This window comes from Ruditapes philippinarum, unplaced genomic scaffold, assembly GCF_026571515.1.
Source record: "Ruditapes philippinarum isolate M1 unplaced genomic scaffold, ASM2657151v2 ctg264_1_1_1_1, whole genome shotgun sequence".
NCBI classification, from domain to species: domain Eukaryota; kingdom Metazoa; phylum Mollusca; class Bivalvia; order Venerida; family Veneridae; genus Ruditapes; species Ruditapes philippinarum.
The window spans coordinates 224,849-247,448 of NW_026860475.1; the positions used below are offsets into that span (position 1 = coordinate 224,849).

The 22,600-nt window shown below is 33.6% G+C and overlaps 1 protein-coding gene across 1 annotated transcript in view; it reads right to left on the reverse strand.

The window, feature by feature from the left end:
- Positions 1 to 4,321: 4,321 nt before the first annotated feature.
- LOC132760227 (uncharacterized) overlaps positions 4,322 to 22,600 on the reverse strand; it is a 34,415-nt gene continuing 16,136 nt past the window's right edge. Inside the window, exons 2-4 of the mRNA XM_060752162.1 lie at positions 9,822 to 9,903; positions 6,758 to 6,905; positions 4,322 to 5,487 (exon numbers count right to left, since the gene is read on the reverse strand). Coding sequence (XP_060608145.1) covers positions 5,028 to 5,487; positions 6,758 to 6,905; positions 9,822 to 9,897 — 684 coding nt within the window. The 5' untranslated portion in view covers positions 9,898 to 9,903 and the 3' untranslated portion in view covers positions 4,322 to 5,027. The remainder of the gene's footprint in view (positions 5,488 to 6,757; positions 6,906 to 9,821; positions 9,904 to 22,600) is intronic.

Sequence of the window (22,600 nt, forward strand, 5' to 3'; positions counted from 1 at the left end):
AACCTGTAGTCATAGAATATTATGGTGATAAAGTTCACTATTTTCAAACAAATTTTGACAGAAAGAAATATATTTTCTTCTTTTTATATATTTGGCTATTTCGGCAATTCCCGCAGATACCTGATATCTGCGAGAATTGCCGAAATAGCCAAATATATGCATCGACTGTCTTTCACATAGAATAGAAATACCCTGATAAACTGAATCTCAATTTTGATATTGACTTCCACAAAGCGATGCCCCATTGCAATGCCTCTTACATCCGTGTTCGACAGTGTTTCATGAGTGAAAAGAAGACAGCTAGCACATTCCCCCCTCGTCACTTGGACATGGAATGAATATTCAATAATTTTAGAGCAATTTAGACAAACATGCTGCATAAGCACAGAAAGTGCTAATAAATGACAAAACGACTGTTCGAACGAATGAAACTTTTGTCAATTTTGCATTGAAGTAAACAGCTCTTAATTTATCAAAATAGACAACAATATTAAGCCATGCTTATATCAAATGCACTCTTAAGCTTTTGTTTCAATCTTAATGCATTTATACTAAAATTTAAAGAAAAAACATTGCATATGAACAGAAGCGTCTTATAATATTGCCGCATTTGTAGCAACATTCATACAATAAATTATACTTGTATTGTTGTATTGTGCTGATTTCAAGATCTTCTACATGTACATGTGTAGGCATTAAAACATTTTAATTTGTTCTTAAATTTCTATGTTTAAACTATCACACCGAACAAATGTGACCTTTTGAAGTGGTTAATACATTGCATTCTTTTAGAATTCGTGTATCATTGAGTTATAATCGGAAATCAAGAAAAACTTGTTAGGGTCAAGATTATCAGGGAATGTCATCTTAAAATTTGTCAATTTTCTGATATAAACTATCCCATAAGCTTTGGTAAGCTGGTAATTTAGGAAGGATGATACCCCGGTGACTTAAGATAAATTGAAAGTACACCGACATGAAAAAGTCTTTTCGTTATGTGACTGAGACTCCCTTCCCCACCCCCTATGAATGAAATAAAAATGAAAAAAAAATAAAGTAAAATAATAATAATAATTCTTTGTTGAAATTTCAGAACCTGTTTTATACGACATAGTTGTTGTTGTTGTTGTTGTTCTTCTTCTTCTTCTTCTTCTTCTTCTTCTTCTTCTTCTTCTTCTTCTTCTTCTTCTTCTTCTTATTATTATTATTATTATTATTATTATTATTATTATTATTATTATTATTATTATTATCATTATCATAATCATTATCATTATCATTATCATTATTTTTATTATTATTATTAAAAATATTATTATTATTATTATTATTATAGAGAGCATATCTTTTAAAATAGAACTAATGAAAAAGAAAAGATCAAAGTACTGACAGCACTAGTGTTTTACGATAGCACAATTTGTCTGCGAATGATAACATAAAACAACATGACACTTCAACTTCATAATTATGTGGTTAAAATTTATTGTAAGTTATTAAAAATATATACATTAATAAAATAAGAAAGTAAAACATTTACTTAGACACAAAATTAATTTGAATATTGCAAAATACTTGTTTCTCCACGCATTAACCGATCGAAAAAAATTGTGCTATTTTAGCAAGATTTGGCACACTACATTCACTAATTTTCTAATCTTTATGCATATATAGGACACCTGAGTAGAACCACCGACGTTCCGTCAGCTAGCTGGATAGCTTCCTCACATGAAAGAATACAAAGTCCCTGTCGGGATTCTATTTTATTTATTTATTATTTTTTTATTGATAACTTATTAATTTATAAAGTTCTAAATAATATAGTGTAGTTATGCAAATTTGTAAAATTTCGGTTTGCACAAATGAACCGACACTTTTTTAAAGTCCTTCCATAAACACATGCAACATGCTGTAAATGCTGGGCCAATACTAGGTTTAAATAATATTCGTTGCCTTCAAATTTTATAACTTATTTTTAGAGTTAAAAATCTGTTTATTATACTGGTAACTACAATCTGTATTTGTTTAAAAGTTATCTTAAAGTTAAAAGGCATCATATCATTTAATACAAATGAATGAATGAATTAATTAATTAATAAAAGGAACGAACGAACAGGTAAGATATGTCTGGGGGAAAATACAATCATGTAGAGTTTGCAATAAATGTAAACGTCTATTCTGATGAAACGGAGGGACATAAAATAAGGCGAACACAGCTGAATTTTGAAAGTATCATTTGCACGGGTTGTACCCATAATATTATCTCAATACCCGCTACTTGAATAAAGTAAGGATCTCGACCCTGTTTGAGTTAAAATTCCATAGTCACCCCGATTTGGTCGCTCGTGTTTAAAATCTTCAGCAATATGTATATAGCAAGATCGGGGATTTGATAAACAATCATTTGAATCAATTTAATATGCCATGGGTTTTAATATTTTGTTAAAATTGAAAAGATAGTTATAAACCCAGTTATAACATATATAAGTAAATTATGTTTTAAATTTATTATAACTGAGAAGTTAATATTGTTTTATTATTTTATCGTCTCCGCTGCATTGAGTATCCAAAGTAGAAATAAATTACATGTATATTTAAACTGAATGTTTGTTCTTAAAAATGCTAGTTTGCAACTATTGTATCATATATTTATATGTAGCAACTAATCGCAGCAACATTAAACACTAAAAAACCTTTCTTTTCAAAGTTTCGATGGTCACTTTTTTGCAAATTTTACTATTTTCAATTGTGTGTTATTAAATATGATTAAATATATGATTATGAATATTATGAATATGATTTAATACACACGCATGTTATAAAAACGACCTTAAATATAATTGATTTAGAGCATATAAGATGTTTGTTACCTGGGGAAAGAAGCTCTTATTTAATATGAAATTGTTTGTCATAAAAGTTTCAGAATGTAGTGACTTCCATACAAAATACTAAATCACGATAACCGTACTACCAAAACGCAACAAAAGAAAGAGACGGTTCAGGTAGTTGGCCAATGAGTAACATTTTTGGAAAGTATAAAAGTACATGAAAATAAAAAATGCTTTTTGTTAAATAAAATAAAATATTTATCTGGGGTTTAATGGGTCTTGAATTAGTGTAGCCCTTTGTTAATATGCAATGATCATTTCAAACAGTTAGTTGTATATTTATTTTAAGAAAGAACTGTCCTTTCTTCTTTATATTATCTTTATTTTGCTTTAAGACTTCTTCCGGCACACAGGTGCGCATAAGTCCTTGGTCAACATTTATTATTGAAGATGATATCAACACTACAGAGTTCCAACATGGCTTACCACAGGAAATACCCGGATGGTGTCCGATGTATTATTCGGCTATCCTAAATTGTTGCGGGGAAACCGCCTTTCATTGCAGGAACTTCATTAAAATCAGCGGAAACACAGTCTTTATGCCAAACTTATTTACAACTTTTGATGTAATCTTACATAATGAAAATTACGGTCACGTGATAAAGAAATAATCTAAGAGCAATAAGTGAATATTTTCAGGCTAAGCTTGTAGGCGTAAATAAAAAAAAAACCCATAAAACACACAAAATGATGTAAAAAAAACAACAATAAAAATAATTTCAAACTAAAGGCGTGGTTATACGAAGACAAAAAGCTTTTGTTCTATACATAAAAAAAAACATACACGATTAGCAAAACAGCAGTGTCAAATCTTCGGAACGGACCATAGATCCATGCGGTTGGGTCTTTGGTCTAGCATGTTTTACTGCGGAGATTTAGTTGTCTAAGACAAGACTGTAGTAGATCTTATTCTTTTATCACAGGTAATTTAAATAATTGAATTTGAAATATTTTCCAATTACTTCCACAAAAAAGAACAGGTTAGATACTGGTTCAAATGGTAACTGCCCGGTGGTAAATGACCTGTGTTGTCCGTCGGCTGAAATGTTATTTAAACTGGAGCAAAAATCCTCCTAATTCTTGTTAACCGATATCTATATCGTATCTCCCCTTGTGACTGAGGGGCTGTAGAATTGCAGCCATCCTTTATCCCTTGATCGTTACAGGCGATTTAATATGTTTGAATTACTGGAGTCTATACATCTCTTAGCTCCAGCAGATGGGGTGGTTTTGAACACTGATGTTGCAACACCCGACGTTAGCCAAAATCACCTTTCCTGTTTCGCCATAATTATGACCTAAATGAGATTTGTGCGACGTAATACTAAACAAAACAAACAAAACTAACGGTAAATCCGTAAGATTAAGCAATTAAAAAAACCAGTGAATCAAATTTACACAGTACGTCTACATTTACACAGTACATCTGCAATCCCTTCTTTTATAACGTAGCTATATTTAATCAATTTGTAAGAATCACAACAAAACATAACATTATAGGCCTGTAAAAACTGGAAACTATACATTGTTGGTAAGTTACATTTATTATAATATATTTGAAATGTTTGACCGGAAGTTGTTGATACTGGACCAGGAACTCTTCTGGAAGTCGAATTAGAGTAAATCTTGGCCAAAAAAATAAATGGATAAGAAAAACAGAAAACGATGTTATTTTCTAAACATATTAAATCTGTCTATATTGCAACTTTTCCAGTAATCTGTCATTGAGCTCATGTTGACTTTTCAATGAAAATTTACATAAAAGATACCACTGAGTGCCGCTTTAATTATATTTTGCATTATATCATAATTGAAAATAAAGTGTTATATGGACAAAGGGACGTAACTCTTATAAAATGTATGCACTACTATTGCAGTAATGTCTCTTTAATAGAGCAAGTTTGAAAGACCCTGAATAAAGGTACGATATTTCGATTGATATTCTAACTGGGTGCTGCATTATGTTTTCAAGAGAAATACATTTTTCGTTAAAAAAAAATGACTAAAGTAAATGGCACCTTGGTAACAGACGAAATAATCCTTGGTGATTTTCTAAATGCACTCAATGCTAATGATTATTTTTCTAATCAGTGCCAAAACTGCTGTAATTTAGCTTTTAACTACTGACGTATCCACGGTCTTTCACGAGTCGATTTCTCCACTTCCTTCTTCACAGTCGCCGCCATCTTGAGAAACATTGTCCTCAGATCCACTTACAGCTCTTCCGCGGAGAAAAAAGTTCCTTTGCGTATTATTTCTACTGTCTGTCTGATTCATTGCATCAACATAATCAACATTAAAATGTTCCTGATTTTCGTGTGTGGTGTTAGTAAAATTTAGAATTTTATCAGCACAATTGTTATCTTTAGTTTTGTCAGCAGTAAAACTTGCACAAGACACTTCCGGTTTGCAAGTAGGCCCGCAGAATGTGCCACCAACATCGCAACATTTGCACAGAGCGTCGTGTATGTAGCAGATGAAAGAAGCGAACGTGCAGCAGCCAGGATAGTTGCCACAACAACCCCAGTCGGAACCTTTGAGGTTCCAGCCCCGAGATATAGAGCAGTTTTCTTCAACATTTTTTATGTCACGGGCCGATAAACTGTAAAAAGATGTATGAAGATATTTGTAAATAAATAAGATAGTATGTGCACATCTAAAGATGAAATATTTGGAAACCACTTATCTTCATTATATCTGTTTTGATAAAAGTACAGAAAACGCCACTGTAGGTTTGAACTTTTTCGGAAACTATGCTCCAGTGAAAGAACGTGAGATTTGGTTTGCTTGAATATATGTTTACTTTTTTCAGTAGCATGCCTCCAGATTATTTAATGCTATTTTTCATGAAAATTCTGAAAATGTATTTAAAAGTAAAATTATGTGAAGAAAACAAGGACAGTAATTTACACATTTCAAACGGCACTTACAACACCTAAAAGAGGTCAAAATAGGCAAAAATAATCCTTACTGCGTTAGTCATGCAGTAGAAATATTGTGATATATACAGAAAAACCAGTCAATAATAACACACAACTTAAAGCTTGAAATATATTACTATTACCAAAATCTTCTCAAGTTTGATTTTCTTAAGATTGAAATAGTATGTCACATTTTGAGGTATGTAGCTTTAAAATATTAATTATTTTATAAAACTATAAAAGTAAAAACTCTGAAAACCGGGCCCCTGAAAAAACCGGGTCCCTGAAAACCGGGCCATTTTAAAAGTCCCGATTTTCTCCCTAATTTTTTGGGAAAAAAAAACCCCCTGAATACCGGGAACCCCTTTAATTCCAAAACCCCGATTTTTCTTGGTTTCTAACGCTAGACATGCACAAAAAAATCCTCTGAAAACCGGACAGCAATTTAAAGTGTCAACTTTCTGTGTACTTTAATGTAGATCTAAACATAATCTCAACAGGTAACATGTTCAATTACCAGGTTATGGTCATCTCCTTTTATCTATGCAGGTGTGAAAACACTTGTCAGTGTATGTTAATTTGTTATTGTCAATTAAATTATAGCTCTTTCATCAAATTTGTGTCTCTTTCCTCTATAGGTATGATTTTTCAAAAATGCTTTTAATGTGTTATGTTTTCTTTTAATATAAAATGTCTAAAAGAATTGAAAGACTTTTTTAAAATGATTCCTGTTTTCTTTTAAATTTTGATCTGTTTTGATATCAATTATATGCAAAAAAATACTAAATTCCATTAGTTACATATTTTAAAGCTAATGAAAAAGATATTATGATATATTTCAGACAATGTGGTGTTTTAATTTCTGATTTTCTGAATTATAGTCCATGAATTATATTCATATACAATGTATACAATGTGTTATCAATCAAAGAACATTCTTGTACACAATACCTGCAATTAATACATGTTTTCGACTCCGTTATGTTGTTCTTTAAAGTTGATTCATTCGTGTCGTTATACACTTTTGTTGTTTCTGTTTTAATGTTGTCTAAAAGATCAACAGCCGTAATATTCTCATCCACATGTCCGCATGAAATTTCTGAAAGAAAACCAGAAAGTATACATGACTCGTGAATTTAATGTACAAGTATAATAAAATATCGCTGTTTATTTCTTTTCTTTTTTAATTGAAAATAATGTGTTAAAATAATGTGACTGAGTAGGTTATATGATCTGACCGGGTTGGTTATATAATGTGACTTGGTAGGTTAGAAAATGTTACTGTGTATGTTAAAAATGTGACTGGCTAGGTTATATAAATGATTAATATGAATTGGTAGGTTACATAATGTGACTGGGTATGTTAACAATATTATTATGTCTCTGTTGAGTTGATTAAAAATTGTGTCTGTGAAGGTATAATAATGTAACTTGGTAGGTCATATAATGTTACTGGTAGGTTATATTATATGAGTGAGTAGAGTATATAATGTGGCTGGGTAGGTTATATAATGTGACTGAGTAGACTAATTAAAGTGACTGGGTAGGTTACAAAATACGACAGGATAGGTTATATAATGTGACTGGGTAAGCTATATAATGTGACTGGGTAGGTTATATATTGTGGCTGAGTAGACTAATTAAAGTGACTGGGTAGGTAACAAAATACGACAGGGTAGGTTATAAAATGTGACTTTATAAGCTATATAATGTGACTGAGTAAATTATATCATGTGACTTTGTAGGTTTTAATGTGACTAGTTAGGTTAAATAATGTGACTGGGTACGATATATTATATGACTGAATATGGTATATTATGTGACTAGGTAGGCTATATAACGTGACTGTGTAGGTTACATAATGTGACTGGGTACATTGTATGATGTGACTTGGGAGGTTGTATAATGTGACTATGTAGGCTATATAACGTGACTGTGTAGGCTTTAAAATGTGACTAGGTAGGTTACATAATGACTGGCTAGGTTATATAACGTGACTGTTAAATAATCTGATTGGGTAGGTTATATAATGTAACTGGGTAGGTTATATAATGTGACTGGGTAGGTTATATAATGTAAATATGTAGGTTATATAATGTAACTGGGCAGGTTATATAATGTGAATATGTAGGTTATATAATGTAACTTTGTAGGTTATATAATGTGACTGGGCAGGTTATATAATGTAAATATGTAGGTTATATAATGTAACTGGGTAGGTTATATAATGTAAATATGTAGGTTATATAATGTAAATATGTAGGTTATATAATGTAACTGGGTAGGTTATATAATCTGACTGGGTATGTTATAAAATGTGACTCGGTAGGCTATATAATGTAACTGGAAGGTTATATAATGTGATTGGGGAGATTATATAATGTGACTGGGTAGGTTGTATAATGTTACTGGGTAGGTTATATAATGTGACTGGGTAGGTTATATAATGTGACTTGGTAGGCTATATTATGTGACTTGGTAGGTTATATAATGTGACTCTGTGGTAATATAATGTAACTGGGTAGGTTTTATAATGTGACTGGGTAGGCTATATAATGTTACTGGCCAGGCTATATAATGTGTATGTGTTAGTTAAACAATGTAATTTGGTACGTTACAAAATGTGACCTGAGTAGGTTATATAATGTGACTGGGAAAGTTATTTCATGTAACCGTGTTATGAAATGTGACTGTCTAGCTTAAATTATGTGATTGGGTAGGTTTTATCATGTTATCGTGTAGGTTATATAATGTGTCTGTGTAGGTTATATTATGTGCCTGGGTGGGTTATATTAAATCACTGGGAAGGACAAAAAAATGTGAGTTGGTATGTTATATAATGTGAACTGGTAGGTCGTATAACTTAACTGGGTTGGTTATATTATGTGTCTGTATTTATTAAATTACGTGACTTGGGAAGCTATATAAAGTGGCTTGGCATGTTATTAATAGTAACTCGGTAGGTTATATGTGATTTGGAAGGTTTAATGATGTGGTTTGATAGGTTATATAATGTTACCGGTTAAGTAATATGTCTGTATTGGTTAAATAATGTGACTGGGTAGGTTAAATTAAGTAACTCGGAAGGTCAAATCATGCAACTTAGTATGTCATACAATGTGACTAGGTTGATTATAAAATGTGAGTGGGTAGGATAAATAGCATAATGGTTAGGTTATATGTGACTGGATAGATATATTAATAGTATACTGGGTTAGTTAAATTGTGACTGGGTATGTTATATTATGTGTCTGGTTAGGTTAGATAGTGTGAATGGGTAGGTTATAAATGTGAAAAATAATCAAATAATTTGGCAAGTTTCATAACGTGATTGTGTGGGTTATAAAATGTTATTGTATGATATAAATAAGGTAGATGAAATATTTTGCCTAAGTTAGTTATATGACATGAATTGGTGGGTATATAATTTGACTGGGTAGGTTATATGATGTGACTGAGTAGGTTATATATAGTCAAACGTGTGTTAATTTAGCGACCGCGCAAGAGGGAAAAATACCAAAAATTAAAATGGTCGCTTAATGTAACGGTCTCTTAAGACAAGGCTAGAGAAAAAGTCAAAATTTATTTATGATATCTTTCCTTTGCAGTGCAGAAGTTTTTCAACTACATTTATATAAATGTTGGATAATATAACACTCCGATAATATAAGTGTATGCAAAAAATGACTTTCTGATCAGCTTTGTTCCATTACGTAGATCTACATGTTATGATTGGGTAGGTTATATGTGGGAAGGATCATTTGTGGGTGGTTTTAATTTAAACTTGGGAAAAATTATAATGTTTCTGTCAGGTTTTAAATTATGTTCCGAGGAAGTTTCCCTTTATATATCTTTTTTTGTTCATGTAAAAAGATAAAGGGTATTTTTACCCCGCACAAAAAAAAAAGATAGGAGGCCTTTCGTTTTTGTTTTTAAAAGAGTTGCTTAAAGAGATACCAAAAAAATTCGGGTGTTTCAAAGAGTAGTGAATAATTAACTATATTAGAATATTTACCATTAGTTAAACTAAAACAAATTTCCAACATCATTATCACAGCCACATGTTGCTTTGAACTTTTAAATATCTGCATTGAAATCTGGAAATTGGAGAAACAAAACATCGTTATATAACATTTCGGTTTACATTAACAATACTACATGTTTACCTCTTAAGAATCTATCAGTTTTACCCAAACTGAACTGTCAAGAGATGCCCGAAAAAAACGGCTGTTCAGTATAATTATTGTTTGTGGCAATAACTCTACGGTGACTATTCTATTTTTATTTCGCATTTATCTCCCTTGGTACGTGTACTTTATCTTGGGTAATCACTTTATGGCATCCCTTTCCTGGAGGAGGCGGAGTTTCGAAGTCACATGCTTATGACATCACAGAAAAACAAGATGGAGGCTTCCAAAACTGAGGCGCGGGAAATTGTCAAGAAAAAATACCATTTTTCTGGTTCAAACTCCCTTCAAAAATTGGGAGACATCATCTTTCAACACGAGAAACAAACCAACTCTCTTTTCGTGTAAGTAAAGACCCGTAAATAAGCTTAAGATACCCTGTATGTTTCATTCTATTATTGTCAATTTTGTTAGAAATTATACTGAAAAGCGAACGGAACAAATACGCGGAAAGTAGGACCTCTCATGACCTCCCCACTCACAGGCACTAGACACAATTATTTTACCCATATACGCTCATAATACTATATACAAAGAATATTCTTTATATGTAGTATAATGAGCGTATACAGTACAGTATGGGTATAATAATTGTGTCTAGTGCCTGTGTCCCCACTGGCACTGTAGAGAACTGTCTGTATTTGTGCGATATTTTGCAGACAGTTTCTCCCCATTTTATTCTTTTAAAAAGATCGTTTTTTTCTTATTTGATATAAATGGGTTGACGTAGCCTACAGAGCCCACTCTTGACTAGATCTACAGGGTTGAGACAACTCGGCCCTATACCTGTATGTATACCAGCTCGGCACGGGTCAACTCGGCCAACTTAAAAAAAAAACAACATTAATTTTGTTCTGATTACTTGCATGTTATCAAGACCATCTAATTACAGGAACTTGAAATTATATCCAAAACAAAAAAATAACTAGTCTTTGGTTACTAGGACTCAAAAATCACTATCGATAATCGGACCACCACAATCGATAGTCTGCCGATAGTATAATCAAGTTTCGCACTTATTATGGACCTATTTTCGTTTAAGGTACCAATCCTTGTATGTAGTTTTTATACAGTAGTGACCACATTTTGAGAATAAATAAACTTGTCTCCAAGATTAAAGTATGATTTGCTCTTTGAATTCAAAATAAACAACACAAATACCTAATACTACTTTGTGACAGTCAATTATTGTATAATACAACTTTATGGCAGTCAATATTAGTACTAGTCAACAGGTCACAGTGTAAATGAGTAGTATTGTACAGTAGATAATTACATATAAGTTTATAATGTTATTACACACTATAATTTTCTAAAGTAGTATTAACCATGATAAATAGGTTTTGAATACAAAAAGACTAGGATTGTCTGGAATTGAAGAGATTCAGTCAGGAAATTTCTATTTGACCGCGTGTAAAAAAGTTACGCCCTAAGCAATTCATGCGGTGGTAGAACATTAGAACAATCGATTTTTAAAAAGGACTATCGATAGTTGCCGATTTTGGGGTGGTCCGATTAGTTATCGATTTTCAGAGACAATCATGACAACACTAAAAATAACGATTTAAAAAAAATCCCATATATATACTATAATTTTTATAGTATATATACTGGGCAGGAACCAGTTTCCGGACAATACCAGTTTCCGGACAAGTATTATAACGGCTTAATTTTGGCTTTATCGATGACAATCGGTATTATATGTCATGAAGATGCTTGGTTTGATTGTTTGAGAAAATAAATTTCCTTCCAAGTTGATACAATTACATCATTAAAATTTCGTGAGGATATCTTACCTGTGTTTTAAAAACAGCCTTATATCCCTTTGGGGCATGTAATTTGTTCTGCGCATGCGCAATATTTTGTTTATTTCGGGATATAATTTGGGGTAGCAATTAATGCACAATCTACTTCATTCGAAGTTCATTGGTTGTAATTCCCCAAAACTAAATCTGTAACGTATTGGAAAACGGTGTTTAACTAGGTTTACTCCACTTTCGCACTTCGTTGCTGCCGTACACACAAAAATATCCGTTTCACTTTTCAGTCATTCCGAGACCCATCACGTGATCGTTATTTTTCCTATCATAAACATTTTTCAGTAAATCAGCTTAATTATATAAGAAAGCTAATATGTGAGAAGAAATTTTTTGTTATATTAGAATAATTATCAGTTAAAAACAGATATGAATAGCAGCTTAATATATGTCCGGAAACTGGTTCTGCAAGAGTGAACAATTTACACTTTTGATGACCTAATTTAACCCTTCAGTTTGTACATTGCTTACGTCACCAGGCAGTATTAATTGTGTTATCGGACGTAGTTAGAGCTCAGGTTTTTGGTAATGTTAGTTTTATAAATGCATGTTTATTATTAAAAAATAAACAATTAAAAAAACTCGAATTCTGTCCGGAAACTGGTTCCTGCCCAGTATGGGATTTTTTTTAAATCGTTATTTTTTTGTTTTGGACATAATTTCAGGTTCCTGTGATCTAATGTATTTTAAATGAAAAATAAGAGATATCTGCAGATCAGGTATACTATTATATTATTGTATTATATTATACATAGGATGGTCCCCTATGGTACCACTGTTCTTATTATTTCCAGCAAATTGTGCAAATAAAAAGAACTTGTATTTACTATTTTATTGAATTGTGTTTTGTTGTCGCATCTTGACATTAAAATACACATGTCATTGATAGAAATAACTCCAAAATTTAAATTAGAAACATCTATGGTCAGTCAGCCATGTTTTGAATGGGAGCTTAAACGGAGAGCACTATGGTACTGTTGTATGTTAATTGATGGCCCTTTTTGTGTCGCCTCTACGGAGTAGTGGCGACATATAGGGATCACTTCTCCGTCGTCTGTCTGTCCGTCCGTCCGTCCGTCCGTCACAAAACTTGTCCGGACTACTCCTCATAAACTACTGGTGCAATTTCATCCAAACTTTACAGGAATGATCAGTACCAAGTCTAGTTGTGCACATTGTCAGCATTTTCCGGTTCAATGATTTTTGTCAGAGTTATGGCCCTTTAATAATTTTTAATTTTAAAGTTTGTCCGGACTACTTCTCTTATACCACTAATGCAATTTCAATGAAACTTTACAGGATTGATCTGTAGCTCAAGTCCTTGCGCATATTGCACGGGTTTTCCGGTTGAATGATTTTTGGCCGAGTTATGGCCCTTTGATAAAAAGGTGTTTTTTTTCTGTGTGTTGCCTGATACACAAAAGCTTGTCCGGACTACTCCTCATAAACTACTGGTCAATTTCATCCAAACTTTACAGGAATGATCAGTACCAAGTCTTGTTGTGCATATTGTCAGCATTTTCCGGTTCAATGATTTTTGTTTGAGTTATGGCCCTTTAATAATTTTTATTTTTAAAGTTTGTCCGGACTACTTCTCTTATACCACTAATGCAATTTCAATGAAACTTTACAGGATTGATCTGTAGCTCAAGTCCTTGCGCATATTGCACGGGTTTTCCGGTTGAATGATTTTTGGCCGAGTTATGGCCCTTTGATAAAAAGGTGTTTTTTTTCTGTGTGTTGCCTGATACACAAAAGCTTGTCCGGACTACTCCTCATAAACTACTGGTGCAATTTTATCCAAACTTTACAGGAATGATCAGTACCAAGTCTAGTTGTGCACTGTCCGTCTGTCTGTCCGTCTGTCACAAAATTTGTCCCAACATGAAATTGGCCATCATGAGGCGACACATATGATTACTGATCGCTCTTGTTTAATTCAGTATAATTTTTTGTAACAGAGTATGATGTCACTACAGTTTCAGCAGACAACCTTCACTTGTCGGAACATGAAATTATAAGTTTAACTGTTTTAAATATGGGGTAAAATAAAGAAGTATTTTTAACACACACCGGCAGCTTTGGATTTTTTCCTATCAATGACAGAATTTATTTGAAATGGAAAAAATTCTATCCAAAAATTCACAAAAAGCAGCACTTCCACTTTCACTTTAATGGTGGAAACAGTATTTGGTGGCATTCAATGTGTAAAAAAAACAAATTTTCTGATTACATCGGAATGGGCAAGGACGCGGTACCCGCGGGGAGTACTATACTACATTGTATCTTATCTCATGCAAACTAGTTAAATCGGCCCAAGTCAAATCGGCTCAAAATCAGTCAAATCGGCCTCAAAATTAGTCAAATCGGCCACACAACACTTTTTAAAAGTCAAATCAGCCCCAAAACTAGTCAAATCGGCTCCAAAACTAGTCAAATTGGCCCCAAAACTAGTATCAAATCGGCCCTTAAGTTATTTGTTGGTTATTGAAAATGACTGATAATTGTATAGACTGTGGAAGTGTTGTGAGGAAACGCAGGAGGCAGTCAATTGTGATGCTTGTGACAGATGACAACATAGGAAGTGTAATACAGGTGAGTTACTTTAATTGACAAAACTTATCAGGAGTAAAAATATTGCCATTACATTTGAAAATATATCATCATGACTAACAGGTTTAAATACTTAAAAATTATGGTGAATTAATTGCCATAGCAAAATAATTAAAAAAAACAAAACATATCTAAATTCAATTTTTAAAGAGCAGTTTTTACATAAAAAAAAGTAGAGGTATTGCTATAGTCTTATTTCTTGGTGTATTGTCTTCATACTTGGCCACAACAACCCTTGGGACGAGACCTTTCAGTAGACCAAACTAACCTTGACCTTCATCCATAAATGACTTTGACCTTTAAGGTTAAAAGTCCAAATTTTGCTTGTTCATGCTGTTATTGACTGTAACTTTGTTATTTTTGAATGGATTGTCTTCAAACTTGAACTTAATAATCTTCAAGGATATCCCTTAAAAATAACTTGACAGACCTTGACCTTCACTCATAAATGACCTTGACCTTTTCATTGTTTTTGCTGTAACTGGCTGTAAATTTGCTATTATTGAAGGGATCAACTTCATATTATAACAAAACATACTTAAGGACAAGTAAGGACAAGACCTTGTCACCACCACATGTAACCACCATGTGACACAACCAGCACTTGACACCACCAGCACATGACTTCACCACGTGTCACCACCACATGACTCCACCACATGTCACCACCACATGACTCCACCACGTGACTCCAGCCAAGAATCCACCACGTGACTCCACATGTCACCACAACATGACACCACCACGTGACTCCACATGTCACCACAACATGACACCACCATTGTGACACCACATGACCACACCACGTGACACCACCATGTGACATCAGGTGTCGCCACCATCGACTTCACGTCACCACCACGTGTCGCCACCACGTGACACAATGTGACACCACCATGTGATACCACATGTCACAACCACGTGTCAACACCAGGTATGTGCATGTTTCTATTTATAGAATTGCGTGTTTCTGTTTATATATATATATAAATTAGTATATTTAAAGATTTTGTTCAAACATTTCTTTGTTTGCTTTTAGAGAAAGTAAAAAGTCGAGCGTTGCCCCCGCCTGCTGGTGGCTCTTGTTTCCTTGTTGCCATGACAACCAGAGTTCTGCTTATAATTAAATTCTTTGAACAATTTTTAAAGTTGACTACCAAAGGAACATTCCTATGAAGTTTAGATGAAATTGGCTTAGCGGTTTAAGAGGAGATGTCATTTAAAGTAAAAGTTTATGGACAGACAGCTGGACAGGTGAGCTAACAAGCAAAAACTTGATTGTCCTGCAAGAATAATTATCAAGTCAATAGTTTGATTTCCAGTTTATATGTAATGCCACTCTTAATTCAGGGTTCCCACGGTCAGGGAAAAGTCAGGGAAAAATGATTTTTTTTTCAAGGTCAGGGAAAAGTCAGGGAATTTTGAAATTGGTCAGGGAAATTTGAAAAATATGCAAAAGTCAGGGAAAAGTCAGGGAATTTTGTAGAAATTTTTTTTTGTCAAACAGCAAGAAGCAAAATCAGTAAAAGCTAAGGCAGTTTCTTCCATTATTTTGGGTATCTTTGTTATTTTTGATTATGAGATTCTGTTTTATTTTCATATTCTTTTACTGCTAAAAATGATTATGCTTCTGCCTGAAGATTTTGGATATTTTTGTCTTTAACAGTAACTAACTTATTAAGAAAGAAGCTAAAAGGAATTTAAGCATCCATTGCCTCCTGAGCTATTTATGGTTTGTTCTTGTGAAAGAGGCTGATAATCTGCTCAGGAGGCTGAAAAAAGATGAAAATGGACTTGCTTTTGAAGTCAAATGCCAAGTGCAATGCCTTCATGGTCAAGGTGAAAGAAAAGTATTAAAAGAACCCAGTTAAGATATTGAGAAACTTGAGAAACACTTTGTGGACTTCGATTAAGTGCCATGTTGTGATTTTGCACACATGCATTAAACCATAACTTTGAGATACTAACTGCCATAGCTAGTTTTATTAGTAGTATTATTAGCTCTTACTGCATTCTGCTTTTTATGTAGCCACTTCATTACCTGTCTTATTGTTTCTTGTCCCAACACCAGTTTTCCATTGATTATTATCATATATTTTATTAAAATGTAGGCCTGTTTTAGTCAATCCTCCAATGATTACACTGCTTTGTATTTTTAGCTCACCTGTCACAAAGTGACAGGGTGAGCTTTTGTGATCGCTTTTCGTCCATCGTCCGTCCGTTAACTTTTGCTTTAAATGACATCTCCTCATAAACCACCGAGCCAATTTCATCCAAACTTCACAGGAATGTTCCTATGGTGGTCACCTTTAAAAATTGTTCAAAGAATTTAATTCCATGCAGAACTCTGGTTGCCATGGCAACCAAAGAAAAATCTTTAAATATCTTCTTTTAAACAACCCTAAGAGCTAGAGCTTAGATATTTGGCATGAAACATCTTCTAGTGAGTGTCTACCAAGTTTGTTCAATTAAAAGCCCTGGGGTCAAAATTGGCCCCGCCCCAGGGGGTCATTGATTTTCCCTATATGCATATAGTAAAAACTTGAAAAAATTTCTTTTAAAGAACTCAAAGAGCTAGAGCTAAGATATTTGGCATTAAACATCTTCTAGTGAGTGTCTACCAAGTTTGTTCAAATAAAAGCCCTGGGGTCAAAATTGGCCCCGCCCCAGGGGGTCATTGATTTTCCCTATATGCATATAGTAAAAAACTTAAAAAATCTTCTTTTAAAGAACCCAAAGGGCTAGAGCTAAGATATTTAGCATGAAACATGTTCTAATGGGTGTCTACCAAATTTGTTCAAATAAAAGCCCTGGGGTCAAAATTGGCCCCGCCCCGGGGGTCATTGATTTTCCTTATATGTGTATATGGCAAAAATTTAAAAATCTTCTTTGAAAAAACCCATATAGCTAGAGTTTAGATATTAAGCATGAAACATGTTCTAATGGGTGTCTACAAAGTTTGTTCAAATAAAAGCCCCAGGGTCAAAATTGGCCCTGCCCCGGGGGTCATTGATTTTCCTTTATTGTGTATAGCAAAAACTTAAATATCTTCTTTGAAAAAACCCAAATAGCTAGAGTTTAGATATTAAGCATGAAACATCCTTTAGTATATATCTACAAAGTTTGTTCAAATAAAAGCCCGGGGGTCAAAACTGGCCCTGCCCCAGGGGCAGTGATTTTTTTTCCAATTTTCAAAACAACCTGTGGCTTTCTGAAGGGGAAAATATAGCGCGATAAATCAGAAAAGGGGAAAATCAAATTCCAACAACTGAGAATGGAATTTACCCACACATTTTATAAAAAATTTTAATTTCAATTCAATTTAACATGCATGGTACATAGCAGAGGCTATAGGGACAGCTTTCTGTCTTCTAGCTGATATAATAAGTCAGATGCTGTTAAGTAATGGTTCTGGTGAAGAAGTGCACAGGGCATTACAGGGGAAAATATTAGCTTTTTTAGGGGAAAATATACCTATTTTGAGCTAGGGGAAACAGCCTTTATTCGGCTGTAAAATACAGGGGAAAAAATCACTGAGGGGTGTCATTGTTTTTAACTATATGTGTATAGTAAAAACTTAAAAAATCTTCTTTTAAAAAACCCAATGAGCTAGAACTTAGATGTTTAGCATGAAACATCTTCTTATGGGTGTCTACCAAGTCTGTTCAAATAAACAAATAAAAGCCCTTGGGTAAAAATTGGCCCGGGGGGTGGGGGGCTATATACAGGTGAGCGACCTCAGGGCCATCATGGCCCTCTTGTTTAAGAGAATGAAACATCTTTGTATTATCAAATACTTTACATTTTGGATAAATGTACTCATACTTGTTGAAAGTAAACAAGACAAGTAGCTTATGACAATTTCTCACTAATATTCCATTTTTTTTTATCTTGAATAATTTAAAATAAAGAATTGGAGAATATAGGTTGGCTGTTTGGGGAGGAGGAGGTCGAAATACATGTATAAAGAATACATTTAATGCTTTAAGATTGTGCAAACTTGACGCTGTTATTGGTCAGGGAAAAATAGAGCTGTCATTGATTCAGTGCAAAGCATATCAACGATATATCGATATCAAGTAACAAAAATCAACGATACACCGATATATCGATAATATCCTATACTCACTTGTCTGTCATTCACTTTCATACCTGTTTCAATGATTTCAGTCAAAAACATGTTCTGTACAGTGTCTTGTCCACTGCATGATTTTTTCCAGACAATATTTTTTGTCACCATTGCTATGAAATAATTCCACTATATAACAAAAGCATAAAATTAGATATAAATAATTGTTTCTGCATATATTTTGGGTGAATTGTATAATTTCTAGACATTTAATTTGTAAGTCAAAAGTATCGATTTTTAGCTCACCTGAGCACGAAGTGCTCAAAGGTGAGCTTTTGTCATCACTCTGCGTCCGTCGTGCGTCGTGCGTCCTTCAAAAAATGGCGTCAAACTTTTCAAACAACATCTCCTCCTAAACTACATGGCCAATTGCAACCAAACTTTACAGAAATGATCCTTAGGTGGACCCCTTTCAAAGTTGTTCAAAAATTTAAATTCCATTAAAAACTGGTTGCCATGGCAACCAATAAGAAAAACTTAAAAAATCTTCTTCTAAAAAACCGTAAGAGCTAGAGCTTAGATATTTGGCATGAAACATCTTCTAATGAGTGCCTACCAAGTTTGTTCAAATCAAAGCCCTAGGGTCAAAATTGGCCCCGCCCCAGGGGGTCATTGATTTTCCCTATATGCATATAGTAAAAACTTAAAAAATCTTCTTTTAAAGAACTCAAAGAGCTAGAGCTAAGATATTTAGCATGAAACATGTTCTAATAGGTGTCTACCAAGTTTGTTCAAATAAAAGCCCTGGGGTCAAAATTGGCTCCGCCCCGGGGGTCATTGATTTTCCTTATATGTGTATAGCAAAAACTTAAAAAAATCTTCTTTAAAAAAACCCAAATAGCTGGAGTTTAGCTATTAAGCATGAAACATCTTCTAGTGAGTGTCTACAAAGTTTGTTCAAATCAAAGCCCTGGGGTCAAAATTGGCCCCGCCCCGGGGGTCATTGATTTTCCTTATATGACTGTGTATAGCAAAAACTTAAAAATCTTCTTTGAAAAAACCCAGATAGCTAGTGTTTAGATATAAAGCATGAAACATCTTCTAGTGAGTGTCTACCAAGTTTGTTCAAATAAAAGCCCTAGGGTCAAAATTGGCCCCGCCCCAGGGTGTCTTTGATTTTCCCTATAAGCATATAGTTAAAACTTAAAAAATCTTCTTTTAAAGGACCCAAAGAGCTAGAGCTAAGATATTTAGCATGAAACATCTTCTAATGAGTGTCTACAAAGTTTGTTCAAATAAAAGCCCTAGGGTCAAAATTGGCCCCGCCCCCGGGGGTCATTGATTTTCCCTATGTGCATATAGTAAAAACTTAAAAAATCTTCTTTTAAAGAACTCAAAGAGCTAGAGCTAAGATATTTAGCATGAAACATGTTCTCAATGGGTGTCTACCAAGTTTGTTCAAATAAAAGCCCTGGGGTCAAAATTGGCCCCGCCCCGGGGGTCATTCATTAGCTTGACTTTTTTTTTTTTAGATATATACATATTATATATATACACATATATATTTAATATTTATATATAAATATATATATATATATATATATATATATATATATATATATATTCATTATATATATATATATATATATATATATATATATATATATATATATACATGCATACATATACAACCAAGTTTGTTCAAATAAAAGCCCTGGGGTTAAAACTGGCCCTGCTCCAGGGGCCTATATACAGGTGAGCGACTTTGGGCCATCATGGCCCTCTTGTTTAAAATGTGTATCGATTATTGATCGACAAAAAAATATCAACGATACATCAATATTGTCGATATCGATGACAGCTCTAGGGAAAAATGGTCAGTGTTAGTGTAGCTAGTGATGACAACGATATTTTCGAATTATTTCTAGATGACAACGATATGGTTCCATATTATTAGTTGTTGGTGTGAGTTGCCTCCCTTTGGAAACGTGCTTCGTTTTTTGGCACTGTTTTCTTGCCATCATATTTCGAAAATCCATAGGAGCGTTATAGAGCCCAAAAGAGGTATATTAATTAGCATATCTTCAAGTTTTTACTTTGATACTTTAATGTGTGTTGTCATTTATTTCGTATTTACTATACGTAGGAAAATATACAGTCAAATTGTAGTATGTAATAAGTTTTCGCGATAAGTGTTAATCTTTTCTGATCTGGATATTTTATCTAAGAGTTGAAATCAACTAAATAAGTATGCCATTTTTACATGTATGTTGTTTGCTAGTGTGTAATGTTTGTATTTGCAGTTCGACGGAGACGTCGGAGATCTTGAACGCAAAATAAAATCTCAACGAACAAACGTCTTCTGTCTACTCTAGGGCCCAAACAAGCCACATTTACAGTCAGCTTTGTGTTGGTTTGTCTGTCGGTCCATTTCATGGTTTCCGGACAATAACATTAGTTAAGACTATGATGCTGTAATCAAACTTAGTATTAAGCATCATTATGCGGAATCCTCTGTTGGGGTTGCATTTGGACCCCCTGGGGTCAAGGGTCACTATTACTAAATTAGAAAAATGTTTTTGGGACAATAACTAGTTAGGAATGAGTTATTATACAAAGCAAGTGAAGATCCTGGTTGGGATTGCAACTAATTTAAATAATTAGTTGATATTTTTTCCATAGTTATAGGTTGAGTTGAAAATTTTCTTCAGCCCACTTATTTTTAGCTCACCTGTCACAAAGTGACAGGGTGAGCTTTTGTGATCGCTTTTCGTCCGTCGTCCGTCCGTCCGTCCGTCCGTAAACTTTTACTTTAAATGACATCTCCTCATAAACCACTAAGCAAATTTCATCCAAACTTCACAGGAATGTTCCTTTGGTGGTCACCTTTAAAAATTGTTCAAAGAATTTAATTCCATGCAGAACTCTGGTTGCCATGGCAACCGAAGAAAAAACTTTAAAAATCATCTTTTAAAGAACCCAAAGAGATAGAGCTTAGATATTTGGCATGAAACATCTTCCAATGTGTGTCTACCAAGTTTGTTCAAATAAAAGCCCTTGGGTCAAAATTGGCCCCGCCCCAGGGGGTCATTGATTTTCCTTATATGTGTATAGCAAAAACTTAAAAAATCTTCTTTGAAAAAAACCAAATAGCTGGAGTTTAGATATTAAGCATGAAACATCTTCTAGTGAGTGTCTACCAAGTTTGTTCAAATAAAAGCCCTGGGGTCAAAATTGGCCCCGCCCCAGGGGTGTCATTGTTTTTAACTATATGTGTATAGTAAAAACTTAAAAAATCTTCTTTTAAAAAACCCAATGAGCTAGAGCTTAGATGTTTAGAATGAAACATCTTCTTATGGGTGTCTACCAAGTTTGTTCAAATAAAAGCCCTTGAGTTAAAATTAGCCCTGCCGGGAGGGGGAAAAGCAAGGGGGAGATCATTGTTTTTCATTATATGTGTGACGTAAAAACTTAACATCATGAAACATCTTCTAATGGGTGTCTTTCAAGTTTGTTCAAATAAAAGCCCTGGGGTTTAAACTGGCCCCGCTCCAGGGGCCTATATACAGGTGAGCGACCTCAGGGCCATCATGGCCCTCTTGTTCAAAAAGTCAAAGTTATGCATACTCTATTTTTCAGATTGATTGTATTACACATAATGTGGATAAAAGAGTGATAAAAAAAACCCATTCTCTTCAGTCTTGTTGATGATGACGTAAGAGATACCAGCGAAATGAATCAACATGTAAAGTCTTTTTCTAAAGCCCATTTTCCTTGTGTGCCTGATTTTGGTAACCACTTTTTTTTTTGAATATCAAGAAATGCCTTCAAAATCATATGTATAGTGCTTTGACACTGTCACAGTATGTATTTCAAATTTTCAATGCTATACCTTATTGAACTGTATTACAATATTCACATTTCATTACTAAAAATATTTTATATATATATTATATAAAAACTGTTTCATTTATTAGAATATTATTCAAAGAGTCTTGTACATAAAAAGAACATAAAACTTGATAGATATGCACTTTTATTTACTTTAACCCTTAATCTGCTAAATTTCTTAAATGGACTTGTCTTGCTCCAAATTATGCTGGGATAA